General features: G+C 41.9%; 1 protein-coding gene across 1 annotated transcript in view; it reads right to left on the reverse strand.

Annotated features, from left to right (window-relative positions):
* Nucleotides 1-4,434: 4,434 nt before the first annotated feature.
* Nucleotides 4,435-21,033, reverse strand: part of LOC136864440 (protein white-like) — a 199,026-nt gene continuing 182,427 nt past the window's right edge. The window contains exons 13-14 of the mRNA XM_067141438.2: nucleotides 13,288-13,403; nucleotides 4,435-4,908 (exon numbers count right to left, since the gene is read on the reverse strand). Coding sequence (XP_066997539.2) covers nucleotides 13,302-13,403 — 102 coding nt within the window. The 3' untranslated portion in view covers nucleotides 4,435-4,908; nucleotides 13,288-13,301. The remainder of the gene's footprint in view (nucleotides 4,909-13,287; nucleotides 13,404-21,033) is intronic.

Here is a 21,033-nt window from a genome sequence, read left to right on the forward strand (position 1 = left end):
TTCTTTATTTTTAAAGAGGATTCATACATACATACATACATACATACATTATCATTATAGACTGTTATGCCTTTCAGCGTTCAGTCTGCAAGCCTCTGAGAATTTACTAAACGTCGCCACAATCCTCGATTTGCAACTAGTGTTGTGGCCTCATTTAGTTCTATACCTCTTATCTTTAAATCGTTAGAAACAGAGTCTAACCATCGTCGTCTTGGTCTCCCTCTACTTCTCTTACCCTCCATAACAGAGTCCATTATTCTCCTAGGTAACCTATCCTCCTCCATTCGCCTCACATGACCCCACCACCGAAGCCGGTTTATGCGTACAGCTTCATCCATCGAGTTCATTCCTAAATTAGCCTTTATCTCCTCATTCCGAGTTCCCTCCTGCCATTGTTCCCACCTGTTTGTACCAGCAATCATTCTTGCTACTTTCATGTCTGCTACTTTTAACTTATGAATAAGATATCCTGAGTCCATCCAGCTTTCGCTCCCATAAAGCAAAGTTGGTCTGAAAACAGACCGATGTAAAGATAGTTTCGTCTGGGAGCTGACTTCCTTCTTACAGAATACTGCTGATCGCAACTGCGAGCTCACTGCATTAGCTTTACTACACCTTGATTCAATCTCACTTACTATATTACCATCCTGGGAAAACACACAACCTAAATACTTGAAATTATCGACCTGTTCTAGCTTTGTATCACCAATCAGACATTCAATTCTGTTGGATTTCTTACCTACTGACATCAATTTAGTCTTCGAGAGGCTAATTTTCATACCATACTCATTGCACCTATTTTCAAGTTCCAAGATGTTAGACTGCAGGCTTTCGGCACAGTCTGCCGTCTGTAACGTCTTCAGTTTTTGAGATATAAGTATCCTCATAAAAAGAATTCAGCCTCTTTTCAGTCCTCTTTACACCTGCTTTAAGTGGGTTTTACGTAAACAAAAACGTGTTTCTTTATTTTTAAAGCAAATTCCAAATAAAACATGTAATTACTAACATCTTCATTTTCTGAGATATTAATATCCCCAGAAGGGTATTTAAACATTTTTTCACCTTTTTCCAATCCATTTAGTGGATTCTTCCTTGTTTTTATCGGAGATTCTAAATACCAATTTTCACGTCTGTAACAGCTTCAGTATTTGATATATAAGTATCCATATAAAAAGAATTCAACTGAGTTAACTTCTCTTCACCCACCCCATACCCTTAAGTGGATTTTTCGAAAACAAATATACGTAGTACAGTCATTAAGTTCTGAGACTTGACGCCTGTATGATAGGCACCCACACGACTCTGTATGTTGCACACAATGCCGCATTACACGGCGTACACATGCATAGAACCACATCCACCCTCAAAATAGTCACCGTTGGCCGTTAACCACTTAAATATAACCACGTCCACCCTCAAAATAGTCGCTGTTGGACGTTATGCACGTTTGCCAACGTTGGTATAGCTGCTGGAAGCACCGCTAAAAGGAAACACCATTTTTCATCTCCAGTTATTATCCGGTTGAGAAACGTCGGATCATCGTCAGCACTACTGATGAGGTCACCACAAATCGTCATGCGATCATCAGTTGGTCTTGCGACAGGATTCGTGGCACATTGTGCTGGGTAACACAGTCATCCGTCAGAATTTTGTGGCAAGTACCATGGCTGACCCCTATTGCTGCTGCGAAATCGTCTACAGATTGGGAGCTGTTAGCACGCATCAACGTTGCATCTTCTTGGATATTGCGTTCCATTCGAACGGTTTGTGGCCGACCAGTACGCACATCACCTTCCAAACTGCCCTGTACTTGCACAAAACGTCGGTGCCACCTAAACACAACACTGCTACTCAACGTGTCTTCACCGTAAACCTGCTACATCATTTCAAACGTTTCGGCAGTTGTTTTGCCTTTTTTCTGGCAGAAGTTGATGTTTGCCCGTCGCTCAAATTGTGACATGTCAAGGTCCGACGGGCGCATTCAAAACACCATCACAACAACGACCGTATGCCTGCTTCCAGTGCGTACACTCAACTGTCTCTTGCAGGGACGAGAGACTAACTGACATGATAGCATACCACGGCGCCACTTATGCGCTATAGTCCACCACAGTGTCATCATGCGGTCAGTCTCAGAACTCAATGACTGTACTACGTATAAGTATCCACATAAAATGTGTTCAACCCCTTTTTCACCTTTTTTCACACCCGGTAACGGGTTTTTCCGAAAACAGAATACGCGTGTTTCTTTATTTTTAAAGGAGATTCCAAATACTAATTTTCATGTCTTTAAACTGAATATCCAAAAATCCTCCCTTAGTGAGCACACCATTGTATTATGAACGAATCCCCAAAATTGCATTTCTTTATGTCCAGTAGTTTTGGCTCGGCGATGATGAGTCAGTCAGTCACTCAGTCAGTCAGTCAGGACAAGTTATTTTATATATATAGATTTGAAAGATTACTAAACCAGATCAGAAGATCACAGACTCATACTGTAAATGTCCCTATTAATACCAGAAAAATGGCAGTTTACCTACTCTTAGCAATAGTTAGATCTGAAGACCGGACATCCTTCACATATAGACCATCTTTGGAACTCTAACAATAATGCAAGATAAAAGCTACACCTAATGGACATCTTAACAATGTACTGTTTTACGTTAAGAATGTGATTTACTTAAAAGAAAAATTGACAAAATTTTTTGGGCGTATGTATAATGTACGGTGCTGTTTTACAAGAAGGCTAGGATTATCTTAAGAATGACGCCAAAGTGTTGGACGTATGTGCAAGAATGTACCGTTCTACATAAAGACTACAATTTTCTTAAAGGACAAAATGACACAAAAGTGTTGGAAATATGTGCAATGTACTGTTTTATATTAAGCCTATGATTATCTTACAAAAATAGTGACACAAAAGTGCCAGACAAATGTGCAAGAAACATCAGTTTTAATGGACTCATGTGTAGCCACAACATATTGCATCAATACTTCAAGATATGCCAATAGTGTTATATTAGGGTTGGTACTTTCAAGTTATATTTAATGTTCTTTTCCACTTATAATTGAAGGCTGCAGATGAGCAATACAAGGATCGAAACTAGTCCCGATGTAACAAATAAAATTAACATATTACATAGCCTACAGTATTGAAGAGGTGGACCTTCTCAACCTTGTTGATAGTGATTAGAGGATTGTGGCAGCGTTTAGTAAATTCACAGAGGCTAGCTGACTGAACGCTGAAAGGAATAGCAGTCTATAATGAAGATGTATCTATGTTTCAGATGGTTTACAAAACGAAAAATTGATGTACGGTATGACAGCGAACCTACGAAAAGAAAATGGTTTGTTCGTGCATTAGAATGCCAATGCAGACTTCATCCGCCCGAAAACTATTAATTATCAAATTGAAAACTCTGTGCCTTAAGTATGCTATATACTGAAGATTATGGCCTGTTGGATGCACATCTCTTGCTCTGGAAAACTTGGATTGCGTTACATAGAAAATAGAAAACGGAAGAAAAGTGGCTTCGTTTTGCGTTAGCAAAAAATACAACAAGAAAAAGTGGACCTATTTTGATAACGCACTTGTTAAGAACATTGAGCATCCTGTTAAGTAAACCAGGTGTAAGGATGCCAGTTGATATTGACGGATTTTGTTTGAAGTCCTTAGCGCGTGCTGTAAAGAATTGGCTTTTTATTTCCAGAATAATGGCATTGTATTCTGTAATGCGAAATGGATGCATTTATTTTTGTTATTACTGATCAATAAGCATGAACACTGAAAATCACCATAATGAACTAAATGCAAGCTGAAGTTGGGCAAGGATATGTGTTTTGTTCTTAGCTGTGTGTCCTGTTTGATATAATGATTATCATTGTTAGTGGCAGTGATCCCTTTACATGCATAGGAAAGTTGTAAAAAAATCAAATGTAGATATTTAGCCAATTGTGTTGGCACAGACGCAACAGCAAAACGGAATGAAGGAGATCCAGGGACCCACTCTACAATCACAGTGATATAGATAATCACACAACTGTCAGGTTCTTTTCTACATCAGTCAACATCTACGGACACTTTTATCTACGTATTTACCTTCGTTGGAGCTATATCCAGTCAATGGAAGGAATTCATTAATTAAATTATTTCCCACCAGTTTTCTTTGCCCCTAAACTTTCAGATTCCAACTAAGCGAGGATTCGATTACTCATCTTAACGCCCCTTGTCTGTTTGACTTGAAACGAACAGGAGCAAAAGTTCATTACACAAAGGTTAAAGATGACTTCTGTTTTAATTCGATTCCCTTCACAGTTATTTATAAAAACATCTGCACATTACTTACCATTAATTTCTAGAGTTTGTTGAAATTGCTTATTAATTGATATGATAAGAGGTTTATTTAATGCTATTGTAAGAGGTGTATTAAAGTAACATAACATTTATTTCATTTACAGTTTAAATGTACAAAATCAGTTTTCCATTCAATTAATAATGTAGGAACCTGTACAGGTTTCTTGTCCTCAGTTCTTAAACTTCCTCCTCCAACGAATTTCTTCGTTGGATATTTTAGTATTATGAGAATTATTACTGTAAATGCACCGTGGACTATGTAATCATCTTACAGTGCAATGTGATCTTCAACATTATGTTAAACTGAGACTCTGTATGAAACAACAAACTGCAGTCAAGCTCAGAATAGAATACACTCTTCACAGTAATGTGTTTTTCGTCCACCACCAAATATTGGTCTGCGTATGCTTGCTTCTCTTTATTTTCCAACATTCAGTCTTGGTTGTGTGAGGAAGGAAGTTGCAGATTTTCCAGATACTGATCAGAGATCAATTTGACCACGCAGATGCATGATATTGGTGAGTTTTATAGAGTTATTCAAATGAAGCAGAATTCTGAAAGAGAAAAAAAAAACACGAACGTAATTAACCAAAAATGACCCGCTAAACTGTGTCCTAGGTAAATATGCGAACAGTTCGAAATGCGGTAGCTGAGTATCAGAGCCATCTTAGAAACCATAACCGAAACTCTGATGAACTCAGAAGACAACTGTTATACACTTCATCGAATGAATGCCGATGATGATGATGTTGATAATAGTGATGAAGATGATGATGATGACGATGGTGGTGGTGGCTATTCTTGAACCTTCTTGGCATCAGATATCCATCCAGTCATATGTTCAGCGAGATAGAGGTAGACCATATGTACACAGGGGGCCGATTCGATTGCAGAAACGGCGTTTAGACGTTTTCCGTTAAACAATGTCTAACTATGGCTGCCGCATTACAAAGGCGTTATTTATCACTTAGATACTGTTTGTTTAAAACCAACTTGCAACCGGCTATGTTTCAACACTGCCGAGAACACTGTTTAACCTCAAAATTTAAGAGTGAATCACAATCAGAGGTTACGTACCATGAAACATATAATTTTTATTATCATGTTGAGACGATTCCGGCAAGAAAGTTCAGTCCGACGGCCTCTCTGTGGGTCGTCTACTGCGATATTTACTGCCAAGTAGGCACACATAACAATGACACTAAAAAGGTTGATTGTGTGTGAGTGAGGAATTTTGTGGATAATCGTCGCTCTAATTCAGATATGTTTTCGGCAACTATGAGATAGGAAAAGGCAAGGACTGAAAAGGAAGAATCGTGGCCATAATAACAGTTCCAGTATTTGCCTGCCTATAATCTACAGAACGCAAGAATGGCCCATACAACTCATTCGGTTGCAGAGTACCTATTACAGTTTCATCTTCCCTTCGCCGAAGTTATTTAGATGATACTCACCGTAACAATATTATAATAAAAGCTACACTTCCTCGTACGGTGGCGTGTCGCTTTAGTGTCGATAATATTGTGGGATTTAATTTTCATCGAAAGCGACATTCTTTGTCCATCTGCGGGCAAGTCATGCTCATGCTTATCCATATTTAAGTAAGTAGGAAGACGACAGCTGACTAACGTTTGACGCGCGCACCGACGATTTTCATTGGTTGCGACAAGCAAAAGTTGCATGAGAGATGCTTTTATTTCCATTTTCCAACCAATAGTGAAGCTTTGAACGACGTCTAGCTAATCATCGGCTAACTATTGTTTATGCAGTGGAAGACCGTGCGTAACGTAGACGCTCATTAGGTAGACGTTGTGTAAGGCATAAAACTATTCGTCATTTATAATATCGGCCCAGGGAATTTCCTTATGTATGACTAATTTGAGAGAAGAGATATCCATCATTTTACAATATCCTACTTCACAAAGACACGAATGATCAATGAACAAACAATGTACATATTCACTCGTCCGCCCTTTCTATAAACAACAGTACGATCGGACCAAATGTACTCGTGCTCCACTCTGAAGTTAAATGTCGCCTGGATATCACTAACCGGGCGAGTTGGCCGTGCGGTTAGGAGCGCGCAGCTGTGAGCTAGCATCCGGGTGATCGTGGGTTCGAACCCCACTATTGGCAGCCCTGAAGATGGCTTTCCGTGGTTTCTCATTTTCACACCAGGCAAATGCTGAGGTTGTACCTTTTTTAATGCCACGGCCACTTCCTTCCCACTCCTAGGCCTTTCCTATCCCATCGTTGCCATAAGACCAATCTGTGTCGGAGCGACGTAAAACAAATGGTAAAAAGAAAGATGTCACTACGAATACATTTAGGGTCTACTACTATAGCATGAGGCACAATGCCCTGATTTGTTCTATGTACTGGACACATTAGTAATGAATCTATTTGGGATATTTCAACAGTTTTATGTTGCCGAGATCGACAGTTAGTAACGGATGGTGATGTGTAAACGTAGAGACACAATCACAATAAAATCACAGCCGGAGAGACCGCGTGAAATTCTACACATGGACCGTCATACATAGAAATAGGGGGTTCGTGAAAATCATCAGACGAGTTCTTAAGTGCTGTTAATAATCCAGACTACACCACGCTTGTGAATCGAGAATTTAAAAATTGGGGTTACATGGTCAGGCAGGTACTAAAAAACCAAACACTTCTCTGCCAATATCGATACTGCCAACAATGAAATTCGGAGGAGGTTGCAAAACGGTATGGATGCACTCTTACGTGATTCTGCATAGAGATCTAAATGCAATAGGGTACAAAACATTTCGACAAATTGAGTAATATATAGGGAATAAAACAAGTTCGGTAAGTGGCGTATGGCTTTTAGTGCTGAGAGATCCCAGGACGGGTTCGGCTCGTCAGGTGCAGGTCTTTTGATTTGACTCCCGTAGGCGACCTGCGCGTCGGGATGAGGATGAAATGATGATGAAGACAACACATACACCCCGCCCCCATGCCAGGGAAATTAACCAATGATGGTTAAAATTCCCGACCCTGCCGGGAATCGAACCCGGGACCCCTGTGACCAAAGGAAGGCCAGCACGCTAACCATTTAGCCATGGAGCCGGACAACAAGTTCGGTGTTTTATATTGTCTATTACAGCATGACAAAGCTCTCTACCATAAATTGAGCTCTGTGTGGGGACTCTGGATGATAAGGACTAGCCAGCATAGAAACTAACCTGAATCCAACAGAACACCTTTAGATTAATTATACGAACTACTCTGGGTACACCTCTTCGAGAAAAATGTTTACCCTTTCTCCAGAGACGTTCAGGAATCTGGTATACAGTTTCCCTGATGGAGTTAGAGGTCTTTTAAAGAAAAAAGAGAAGGCCCGCTTGGTATTAATGCCACTAATGTGGAGTATGCCACAGGGACAGCCAGATTAGAGTGTTGAGTAGGTGTCAGGATTCTTTAGATTAGATAGCGTAGTTCTGTTCATATTTTATTTCATCTAGTAAATTCGTGTGTAATATAATCGATACAAATATTGACGTGTCCGCCTCTGTGGTGTAGTGGTTAGCGTGATTAGCTGCCACCCCCGGAGGCCCGGGTTCGATTCCCGGCTCTGCCACGAAATTAAAAGTGGTACGAGGGCTGGAACGGGGTCCACTCAGCCTCGGGAGGTCAACTGAGTAGGGGTGGGTTCGATTCCCACCTCAGCCATCCTGGAAGTGGTTTTCCGTGGTTTCCCAATTTTCCTCCAGGCGAATGCCGGGATGGTACCTAACTTAAGGCCACGGCCGCCTCCTTCCCTCTTCCTTGCCTATCCCTTCCAATCTTCCCATCCCTCCACAAGGCCCCTGTTCAGCATAGCAGGTGAGGCCGCCTGGGCGAGCTACTGGTCATTATCCCCACTTGTATCCCCCGACCAAGAGTCTGAAGCTCCAGGACACTGCCCTCGAGGCGGTAGAGGTGGGATGCCTCGCTGAGTCCGAGGGAAAAGCCGAACCTGGAGGATAAACAGATGATGATGATGACAAATATTGACGTACTACCTTACCTACTTACTTAATCTGTTTACCCTCCAGTGTTGGCTTTTCCCTCGGACTCAGCGAGGGATCCCACCTCTACCACCTCAAGGGCAGTGTCCTGTAACGTCAGACATTAGGTCGAAGGATACAACTGGGGAGAATGACCAGTACCTCGCCCAGACGGCCTCTCCTGCTATGCTGAACAGTGGCCTGGGTGGGGGATGGGTAGATTGGAAGGGATAGACAAGGAAGAGGGAAGCAAGCGGCCGTGGTCTTACGTTAGGTACCATCCCGGCATTTGCCTGGAGGAGAAGTGGTAAACCACGGAAAACCACTTCCAGGATGGCTGAGGTGGGAATCGAACCCACCTGTACTCATTTGACCTACCGAGGCTGAGTGGACCTCGTTCCAGAACTCCTACCACTTTTCAAATTTCGTGGCAGAGCCGGGAATCGGGGGGGGGGGGGGGCAGCTAATCACACTAACCACTACACCACAGAGAGCCGGGCTGAGGGGCTCAGACGGTTAAGGCTCTGGCCTTATTCTAAACCCAACTTGGCAGGTTCTATCCTGGCTCAGTCCGGTGGTATTTGAAGGTGCTCAAATACGACAGCCTCGTGTCGGTAGATTTACTGGCACGTAAAAGAACTCATGCGGGACTAAATTCCGGCACCTCGGCGTCTCCGAAGACCGTAAAAGCAGTTAGTGGGACGTAAAATAAATAACATTATTATTATTACACCACAGAGGCGGACGACGTACTATCACTTAATGAAAATGATCACGGTAGCTATTACCGTAAAGTGCTTTTTTTTTTTTTTTTTTTTTTTTTTTGCTATGGGCTTTACGTCGCACCGACACAGGTAGGTCTTATGGCGACGATGGGATAGGAAAGGCCTAGGAGTTGGAAGGAAGCGGCCGTGGCCTTAATTAAGGTACAGCCCCAGCATTTGCCTGGTGTGAAAATGGGAAACCACGGAAAACCATTTTCAGGGCTGCCGATAGTGGGATTCGAACCTACTATCTCCCGGATGCAAGCTCACAGCCGCGCGCCTCTACGCGCACGGCCAACTCGCCCGGTACCGTAAAATGAAATCTGTGATACTTTTTAATGGAAGTTCTTGCAGTGTCTTGGCTTTCTAGTATGAATGATCGGCTAAAGATTAGTTCTATGAAGTACATTTGTTAGCATTAACATCTAGCGAATGTTTCCATCATATGAATACGTGTTGATTCATTAAAGAGTTTAATTAACTTCTCTGGTTATCATCCCTGTCTCTGTGCACGCATTTAAAATTGGTATGAAAATGTTATTTGCGGTGTCTGCAATGGCGAGTATGTTGGGCTGTACGGCTCGGAATTGAGAATGCTTACTTTCTGACTCCTAATTGGCGGGTTCGATCCGACTGAAGTCTGGTGTTCTTTGAAAGTAGATTTACCGGCACGTAATTTCGGCATTTAGGTGTTCTCGAAAACTATGAAGGTAATTAGTGGGACGTAAAAACAATTATATTATTAACAGTGATTGTAACTGTAATTATGTGGACAGAGGATTAACTCTTGGAGTATTCTTTTGGAGCAATAATTGTAAAATAATTGTAATAATTGTAAAACCGGGTGAAGATTAAGCTTTCGGCTTCAAGGTGAATCGCTGTGAGCATTACGGAAAACTTTTATTCACCAGCAAAGAGCTAGAGGAGGATTTCTTTCTACATTAGCAGCATGTTTTCCATGTTCTGTTACTACAATAAACAAGCAACCTTTGAGTTTTATGTAACAATTGATATCGCGACCATAGCCACGGAAGCTATAGTTTTACGTGGAATTCAAACCACAGGGCGAAAATTTCATTTTCAATGAACCCTTTACCTCTTAGCTATAATGAGAACCACAGTTGAGGAAATCAGAAGTCTGTGACGATCGCACTCGGCTATCATTGACTCTACTCCGTTAGCATACTTACATTTGGAACTGCCCTGCTGTTCGTAAATACTCAAACACCATGAGCCGTGATGAGCTCTGTGTATCATAGGATAGCTTAAATATATATGGTGTAATACTTGCATTGTGTGCTCACTGATCCAGCTAAAACAATGGCTCTAGGCCTACCAAAGCAAAGCAAAGGCAAAGTCATCTCCGTACAGACCATGGGGGCCCCTGGAGGGGTGGAAGGTAAAGGCTTCCACTATCCGTAACCTCGACACTTGGTGGGGTAGAGTGGTTAGCTCTACGCCCGGCCGCCTTTGCCCCCAGGAATTAACCTGGTACTCATTTTTGGTGTAGGCAGAGTGAACCTCAGGGCCTTGTGCACCTCCGGAAGAGGAAATCTCATTTATTAAATTTTATGACTTGCCTGACGGGGATTCGAACCCACGTCATTCCGGGCGAACCGAGCACGACTTTACCGCCTCGGCCAGGCAGTCTAGGCCTACGAGTATTGCATGACGTAAAGTGGGTGATAACTGGTTTAACAGAACAGGGTTATGGGTTGAACTCTCAGTGACAGTTTGCCAGTAATGTCTCAAAAATATCATGTAAACCTTTGAGACAGATGCTCATTCAAATTTATGACTTTAAAAAGGAATACTCGCAAGGATAAACTGTTGTGCCCAAAGATTTCTACTGAATTTGACTTAGAATTCAAATGAAAAACTTCCAGATTTTGGGGGCACATTTGTTTCAAGTCTGCTAAAACAGATCACTGATACAGTAAAGGTAAGAAAACGCTGGTATAAACAATCTCACAATGAGAAGAAAGCACTAAAAAGAGACACGAATTGCATTGAATGAAAGCGTGCATAAGAACGTTTAAACGTAACACACAGAATTAAGAAATTTAAACAACGGATGTTATGATATTTCCATACAGGTGAATGTGAGATAGATCCCGGTAGGGTTTACCTCAGGCGGTATGCTGAATACACGTCCAAGCTGATAACAAAGAACTATTTCATTTGTGTGCGATGAAATGCATGAATGATGGGAGGTTATTAATCCTCTGAATTCGCACTGAACGACAGGCAAATAAGTTAATTGTTTTGCGAGGAGTAAGGAGTGCTTAGTTTGAAGGTTCTCTTATAACGTGTCTAATATGCATCATACTCTACATCGAAAGTACAATCAGAAGAAAATGTTGTCTATTTTAAATATGGCTAAGTAATCTGTTAATATAATAACTTTCCTGTCATAAGTCTTTGGTCACGCAGCTATAATCTTGCAATCGGGAGGTGATGGGTTTGAGCCCCACTTTCTGAAGCCCAGCAGATAGTTTTCCGAGTTTTCCTATTTTCACACTATGTAATTACCGGGGATGTACCTTAATTAAGGCCACGGACACTTCACTCCCAGTTCTAGCCCTTTACTATATGATCGTCAGGATGACTCCTGTGGTGACCTTCACTTTATGGGGCCACGTTTCCGGAATATCCAATGGACCACTATAGTAGGTCCTAGAAGTTTTATTTCTTTACAACAGAGTATTTAACGCTACTTTCAGGTCATTCCTTTTCTGTTCAATTTCAAATCACTTACAAGTATTGCATTTTGGTTATTTTCCTAATGCTGTGTCCTAACATTTAATTTTTCATTTGTCTTTCTACTGCTCGATTTTTAGCTATGCTATATGGTATAATATTATTGTTAAAAGCTGCATGTATCAAAAGGAAAATAAACAATACCCTCTCCCTAATCTGTGGTATCCGGGTATTATCTATTTTATCTTTTCCCTTCGTCGCCAAGAAACCTAACTGAGTCAGTGCGACGACAAAACACTTGGAAAATAAACTTTTCCGTCGATAAACCGTGATATATTTTCAAATTAATTAAATAGGTGAACAATTTAAGAATGTGTAATTGCAGATATAAAATAAAATTACAGCACTTGTGTAGAAAACTGGTTTGAAAATGAAAAGTAGGACATAAAAAAGCTTATTATTCTTAGACCGGTTTACCCACACCCGGTGGAGTCGAGGGTGCGAATTACGTCGAATATGTGTACTTGACCCTACTTTACGGCCAGGTGTCATTACTGATGGCAACCCTATGTGGAGGGACGTGTTTCTGAGGTAGTTGGTGGTGTGGTGTGTATGAAGAGGAGTGTATTGGAACAAGCAGGAACGCTCAGTCCCAGAGTCAGACGAATTAACCAGACGCAATTAAGATACCCCGCCCACTCTGGAATCGGACTCGGGACCCTCTGAACTGAAAGCCTCGTCGTTGACCATGCAGCAAGGAGCCGAACTAAGATGTAAAATAATGCGAGTGATGAAATAAATAACACAGGAATTATATGGATGTGGTGGAGATTGACTTACAGGTTCCTCAAAGGAATGTCATCCACAGGCTGCGATAAATGGAGATCTGGACTATTTAAACGAGGATAGGAACCAACACACTAAATACTGATTTTCGACCAGATTCGACCTGGGCAAGTTGGAATGCGGCTTTAGTCGAGGTCTCGGTCCAAATATCACTTCAAAAATATTGAAAGTAGCCCCTGCGATGTTTTAAATCAAAGCTGTGTTGTAAAAGTTCGTTTGTCTGTGTCTAAGGTTCAAGAAACGTCAAGATCTGTCAAAATTCTGACATATGATTTTTGTTTTTCTAACCTCGTTCACTCTTACTTTCGTTAGAAAGTTAAAAAATGAAACAGAGTTCAATCAGACCGACCAAGTTATCCCTCATTTGATAAATTATGGTTCCAAACACTGCATTACATACTTTCTCCCAGTTGATTCTGGACGAAAATTGAGAGTTAGTGGGTTGGTCCCTATCGTCAATTTAATTGCATCATCCCTTTTATCACGATCAGTTATTATTGGACGGCATTTTTCGTACACCTTGTATGTTAGATTAGTCTATGTACACTGTGATATTACATTAGGAATAATTTATTAAATGTATTTATTTTATATGAATTTAATTATTTACCTGAATCTAGTTGCTCACTCGGACCGCAGTGTTCTGAAAAGCAAAGCCAGGTATGCCAAGAACCGGAAGCCAACGATTAAAGCAACCAGACTCCATATATCCATCATTAAGTCATCCTGTGTACAAAAGGTAATTAAATTTATTACACAAGTGAACAGTATTAAATATTTCAACTATTGGCATTTGAACAAGAAGAAAAAATAGCCATGCTTGATAGCATTTCGTTGGAACATACGCTAATTCACAAACAAGCAATGCAGCAGGTAAGTAGCAGTTACACCCGGAATTTGGTTATCATTATTTTTGTGTTATGGTCGACGTTATTCATAACTAATTCTGAAGTAAGTCGAGGAAGTAAGGTCTGGTCAGACCGAATGTAGTCAGCCGCCGCGGTAAGTGCGTGTATATGCAATATTGCATCATCCTTGCAAAATGGGCAGCAGTCTGTTGCGACTGTCTGCGGGCGGCCGCCGCAGTAGGTGTCTGGGCAGTTCTAACGCCGCGGTCTGGTGCAATAGATACGGAAAAGCTTGTGAAGGCAGGGAAGATATATTTTCTCCTATTTGATGCAGGTCATCAGGATTACAAACATGTTGTGATAAAGGTGGAAGCACGGAGAGACATCAGTGTGAAAATGAACTAATTTTGCGTTCAAATAAACAGTATACTGTGCCCTTTTCAAGGCATGTGTGGTGGTGGTCCTCTTGATCAACTGTTGCCCTGGCTGCTCCTGCAAATAAAAACAACAAAAATACCTACCACTCACGTAGACTCTCTCTCCCTGGGTGTGGTACCGTCCCAAGACTGAATCGAATTTAAATGATCAAAACTTTATTAACAAAAATTATCATGAGCAAATAAAAAGTAACCTCTTAATTTTAAAACGAAGTGAAAATAAAAGTGGATTTAAAGAAAATAATAAGAAATGACAAACTCCAAATCTTCCCAAACAAAACTGCCTCACATAAACTTTAATGGAGATCACAAATTAAAATGAATAAACGTTACCATAATTTAATAATATGTACGTCGATTGACGCTGCTATATTCGAAACCAGTGGTGTACCAAAATTCACCACTCGAAGAAAGCATCCCAGATTTTACAAATAAACTGAAACTTTTAACTAAAGTAAGTTATATACACTGACTGACAGAGCAAATGCAACACCAAGAAGGAGTGGTTCGAAAGGGATGAAAGTTGGGGAAAAAACAGAGACGGCACGGACGAATAATTGGTGTTTATTTCAAACCGATATGCAGGTTATACAATGCGCACGGCATCGACTCAGTAGGATGTAGGACCACCGCGAGCGGCGATGCACGCAGAAACACGTCGAGGTACAGAGTCAATAAGAGTGCGGATGGTGTCCTGAGGGATGGTTCTCCATTCTCTGTCAACCATTTGCCACAGTTGGTCGTCCGTACGAGGCTGGGGCAGAGTTTGCAAACGGCGTCCAATGAGATCCCACACGTGTTCGATTGGTGAGAGATCCGGAGAGTACGCTGGCCACGGAAGCATCTGTACACCTCGTAGAGCCTGTTGGGAGATGCGAGCAGTGTGTGGGCGGGCATTATCCTGCTGAAACAGAGCATTGGGCAGCCCCTGAAGGTACGGGAGTGCCACCGGCCGCAGCACATGCTGCACGTAGTGGTGGACATTTAACGTGCCTTGAATACGCACTAGAGGTGACGTGGAATCATACGCAATAGCGCCCCAAACCATGATGCCGCGTTGTCTAGCGGTAGGGCGCTCCACAGTTACTGCCGGATTTGACCTTTCTCCACGCCGACGCCACACTCGTCTGCGGTGACTATCACTGACAGAACAGAAGCGTGACTCATCGGAGAACACGACGTTCCGCCATTCCCTTATCCAAGTCGCTCTAGCCCGGCACCATGCCAGGCGTGCACGTCTATGCTGTGGAGTCAATGGTAGTCTTCTGAGCGGACGCCGGGAGTGCAGGCCTCCTTCAACCAATCGACGGGAAATTGTTCTGGTCGATATTGGAACAGCCAGGGTGTCTTGCACATGCTGAAGAATGGCGGTTGACGTGGCGTGCGGGGCTGCCACCGCTTGGCGGCGGATGCGCCGATCCTCGCGTGCTGACGTCACTCGGGCTGCGCCTGGACCCCTCGCACGTGCCACATGTCCCTGCGCCAACCAGGCGCTGCACCGTGGACACATCCCTATGGGTATCGGCTGCGATTTGACGAAGCGACCAACCTGCCCTTCTCAGCCCGATCACCATACCCCTCGTAAAGTCGTCTGTCTGCTGGAAATGCCTCCGTTGACGGCGGCCTGGCATTCTTAGCTATACACGTGTCCTGTGGCACACGACAACACGTTCTACAATGACTGTCGGCTGAGAAATCACGGTACGAAGTGGGCCATTCGCCAACGCCGTGTCCCATTTATCGTTCGCTATGTGCGCAGCACAGCGGCGCATTTCACATCATGAGCATACCTCAGTGACGTCAGTCTACCCTGCAATTGGCATAAAGTTCTGACCACTCCTTCTTGGTGTTGCATTTGCTCTGTCAGTCAGTGTAAATTATTAATTAGTTAATTAAATAATCAACTAATCTGAGATCACTAATGGGTGTCTTATAATTCACACATCCAGACTTATCAATCTGCCAGTTACCCAAATGTTAACAACACTGTTTAAGTCAAAACAAATAAGAAAGAAAAGAAAGAAAACTCCATGAACACCTCGTTATATATATAAAAATATCACTTTTAAATTATCTAAACTTTGCCCCATAAAATAACTAGTGGCTGAACAAAATTTAACACAAAAACTGTGCTTCAGAATAAAAATGAAATTTAATATGCAGTTAAATTTTCTGCCATGACACATTACATTTACTCAACTGTGACAGTTCTGGACTTTCACAACAAAAATAACATGTTAGGCTATGTGCCTCAGTCTTTACATTAATCAAATGAACTCGCCTTTTTACACACTTTAATCTTACCTGCCGCTGTCTACACTTTATTGAGAATAACCAAAATGTGTTACTTTAATTGTTGATGGAGGCAGATTCCACCTAACTGAAGTAAATATGCGGCTTAGTTCACATAACCTTTTGCTAAAGATCGGTTCATTTGCATAACATTTTTCTTGTAGTGGCATTTAATTTTATTTATTTACGGTGCCTTCATGTTTACGTAAAGAACCTGTTGTAATTGATTTTGACTATGAATACTAGGTGGTCCTATTAAACTAACCCTTGAAAATTTGATATTACAAAATATACACGGCACTGTAAAACATAGTGCTCAAAACAAAAGGAAAAATGAAAATAGAAAACAACCTAACTACACCTACACTCAATTTACAACAATACAACCAATATCCACGTACCTTCGGCATTTACGCTATAAAAACATGGTAAAATCAAAACATTAAAAAATCCAAAATAATGAAAGGGAACACAATCTCTAAAATAACGTGATCAACGCCTATGTGGAAAAATAAATAAAAAATATACAAATTTTAAAAAATGCCAAAACTTCGCTGTCAAGAAACAAACTTCCTAAACGCTGAGGTACATTTGGCGGCAATCCCATAACACAAAACGTAATGCCTGAAACTACTATTCTCGAATTCAAAGAAAGTGAAAAGGGAAATATGCATCACAATGATCACAATATAACTTTCAACATTATTCATTGCCAGTCCGCTCTGCTTCATGCCTCAACTCGGCCCATATAGCAGTATCTCCGAGCCTTACGTCATCCCTGGTAACATTTTTGCGTACTTAAACCTTCCGCCTATAATTGTCATATGGATACTGTCGTATACTTAAACTCAATATTTGTTGAACTGATAAAAATTCAATTCCCATTTCATCACATTATTTTTCTTTTCAACGTAGCATTATATATCAACATAGCCTCGTTCTGTTCCACACGGGCACAACAACTTCATTAATTCATTCTGTCGTTCTCATAATCACAAATACGACATATGTACGACATGGTCCTCAAAACTCTACATTCCGTCTCATAACTATTACCATCAGGGTTACGATTGCATATTTATTCTCATACTTTGATCTTTGATTTCTATTTCACAAGTTGCCATGCATTTCAGGGCTGGACGGCAACAATTCCACACTTTAACACTGAATATGACAAAACAAGATTGCCTTCCAAACGTACTCACAAAAAATATTCATTTGAAAACATACACCATCACAACAACAAAAAGAAAATCCAAAACGTCGTCTAAACTGCGATCACGCGAATAAAAAGAAAATGAATAAATCGGATACGCTACAATTACACGTCACGATACATGACGGCTCTCCGAAAGAAAATCACCTCGGCTGACTTGAAAATGACTTGACAACAGATCCACAAAACAAAACAAAAATATTATTATTATTATTATTATTATTATTATTATTATTATTATTATTATTATTATTATTATTATTGAAGTCAAAAATAATCTGAACCTGAAATACGCAATGTAACATAAAAATGATCCACAAATCTACATAAAACTCATGTCATTGAATGATTCGAAGTAAAATTAACAAGAAACTTCAAAAGTTTATTATTATTATTATTATTATTATTATTATTATTATTATTATTATTATTATTATTAATATATTGATTTATCGAGCCCCTGACATTTACATCCCGAATCGTTAGATGTAATTGCCCTGGCCTCGCACATGTATCTCGAAAAATTAACAGCAGAACGCAACTAAACTTCGCCTCTGATACTTGAATTATTCCTTTATACAGAAGTACATGAAATAAGTAGCCTAAAACGGACCACGAATTATTCATTGTCATTATTAATTACATACTACATAAATACAACATGCTCTTTACCTTTTGTGCGCCGACAGGTAGGCTGCATCCTCATTAGCCCCCGCTACATCGTGTTTACTCCATCTTGCACATCTTGCTGAGGTTACATAACATTTCACACACACGAGTTGGAATCATTTTAATTATGTAGCACTCGCAAATCAGTTGAAACACACGCACTCTTGAAGCTTATACAATAATATAATTTACACAATACAAAAGAATCAGCAAACATAGAGTTGGGTTTCCATTGCCAGAAACAGAACTACCTCGCTACCTGCGTTTATCCACCTGGCCTGCAAAGCTTGCTCCCTGCGCTATTTGTTCTGGGGTTAAAAGTCATTCACCTAGCTCGGAAATAGAAAGTACACGTCCATTCCTTTTGTACCGTTGCATTCCGCAGTAAACAAGTCTCTCCCTCAATTAACACGACTAATACTGGCTCCAAATGTCCTACATGAACAGTAAATTTTTATACAATGCAAAATCTAATTGCGATGTTTTACGGGTCATGCACAGAGGAAAACTATAAAAAAATGTTGTCCTTCAGAAATGTAATAACTTCTCCGCTCAATTACTACTGCATAGGTTACGTGTGAGCTAGGAAAGTGCTACGAGCCTAAATATTCTGGAAAATACCATAATTCCTCTGCGTCCTTCGTGAGCTTAACAGGTTAAAATGTCCATTTCTAAAACATCATGGTAGGAAAAATGTGTCAGAATGCACTAAGTGTCCATAACATTTTACATAACCTGGTCTCGCAATATTAAAAGAGTTTTCCAAAGTCCATCAGCTGATACAACTCACCGATAACACACTAAATGATGACTGAACAATAGTGGGTTCTGTTACCCTCTGCGCTGTCTGTCTTGGAGACTAGACCGTAAGCTATCAAAATTCAACCAACACTGGATGTTCGGCAAAGTGTCACCAACGGTTTTGTAAATTCAGTAGGCTCCGCTTTCCAAGTGCTCCAACTGGAGGGGTGTGGCGTAGTGATACGACACCTTGGATTAATTCTCCAACTGTCCGTAGATTTAACATTCAGTAAATACACTCATATGATTCTACAAATTAGTGTGCTTTTTACGTACCATTAAATACCAAAAATGTTCGTTCATTTTTATACACGCTCCCCCGCGTCACTGGGATTATTTTGTGATCGCGCCATGGTGTCTTCCCGCCATGAGGTTCAGTCCTCTGGATGGAACCATTTTTCCAAACAACAGGCTTTAATGCTGATAACTTATTATTTATGAGATAATTAATCACATATTCACACAAACAATTCCTCAAATTTTATCCCCAGACTGGAACACAGTATATTTCTACTTCACTCGTCACCAAATCTTGAATAACTGGATAAATATTCCCGCTGGAACAGGGCGGTTTAATTTTGGAATTTTCTGATTGGCTGAAATTTAGCGCTGTGTTCACACCCGGAATCAACCATTTTTCGCAGAGGGGTGACAGGTATTCTCTCTGTCTCTCTCACACAATAAGGAGTGGCGCATTCCGGTGTTTCCTTTCCTGTGGGAAAGGTTTCTAGAAAGTATCGCATCAAGCGGCACCATAAAGTTTATTGGAGAATGCTCTTGGCCAAACCTATTTCCGGTACGCGATTTTAAAGAATTTCTGGGGATATACACTGACTGACAGAGCAAATGCAACACCAAGGGGGAGTGGTTCGAAAGGGATGAAAGTTGGGGAAAAACAGAGTCGGCACGGAAGAATAATTGATGTTTATTTCAAACCGATATGCAGGTTACACAATGCGCACGGCATCGACTCAGTAGGATGTAGGACCACCGCGAGCGGCGATGCACGCAGAAACACGTCGACGTACAGAGTCAGTAAGAGTGCGGATGGTGTCCTGATTGATGGTTGTCCATTCTCTGTCAACCATTTGCCACAGTTGGTCGTCCGTACGAGGCTGGGGCAGAGTTTGCAAACGGCGTCCAATGAGATCCCACACGTGTTCGATTGGTGAGAGATCCGGAGAGTACGCTGGCCACGGAAGCATCTGTACACCTCGTAGAGCCTGTTGGGAGATGCGAGCAATGTGTGGGCGGGCATTATCCTGCTGAAACAGAGCATTGGGCAGCCCCTGAAGGTACGGGAGTGCCACCGGCCGCAGCACATGCTGCACGTAGCGGTGGGCATTTAACGTGCCTTGAATACGCACTAGAGGTGACGTGGAATCATACGCAATAGCGCCCCAAACCATGATGCCGCGTTGTCTAGCGGTAGGGCGCTCCACAGTTACTGCCGGATTTGACCTTTCTCCACGCCGACGCCACACTCGTCTGCGGTGACTATCACTGACAGAACAGAAGCGTGACTCATCGGAGAACACGACGTTCCGCCATTCCCTCATCCAAGTCGCTCTAGAACGGCACCATGCCAGGCGTGCACGTCTATGCTGTGGAGTCAATCGTAGTCTTCTGAGCGGACGCCGGGAGTGCAGGCCTCCTTCAACCAATCGACGGGAAATTGTTCTGATCGATATTGGAACAGCCAGGGTGTCTTGCACATGCTGAAGAATGGCGGTTGACGTGGCGTGCGGGGCTGCCACCGCTTGGCGGCGGATGCGCCGATCCTCGCGTGCTGACGTCACTCGGGCTGCGCCTGGACCCCTCGCACGTGCCACACGTCCCTGCGCCAACCATCTTCGCCACAGGCGCTGCACCGTGGACACATCCCTATGGGTATCGGCTGCGATTTGACGAAGCGACCAACCTGCCCTTTTCAGCCCGATCACCATACCCCACGTAAAGTCGTCTGTCTGCTGGAAATGCCTCCGTTGACGGCGGCCTGGCATTCTTAGCTATACACGTGTCCTGTGGCACACGACAACACGTTCTACAATGACTGTCGGCTGAGAAATCACGGTACGAAGTGGTCAATTCGC

Source organism: Anabrus simplex, chromosome 2 (assembly GCF_040414725.1).
Source record: "Anabrus simplex isolate iqAnaSimp1 chromosome 2, ASM4041472v1, whole genome shotgun sequence".
Classification (NCBI taxonomy): Eukaryota; Metazoa; Arthropoda; class Insecta; order Orthoptera; family Tettigoniidae; genus Anabrus; species Anabrus simplex.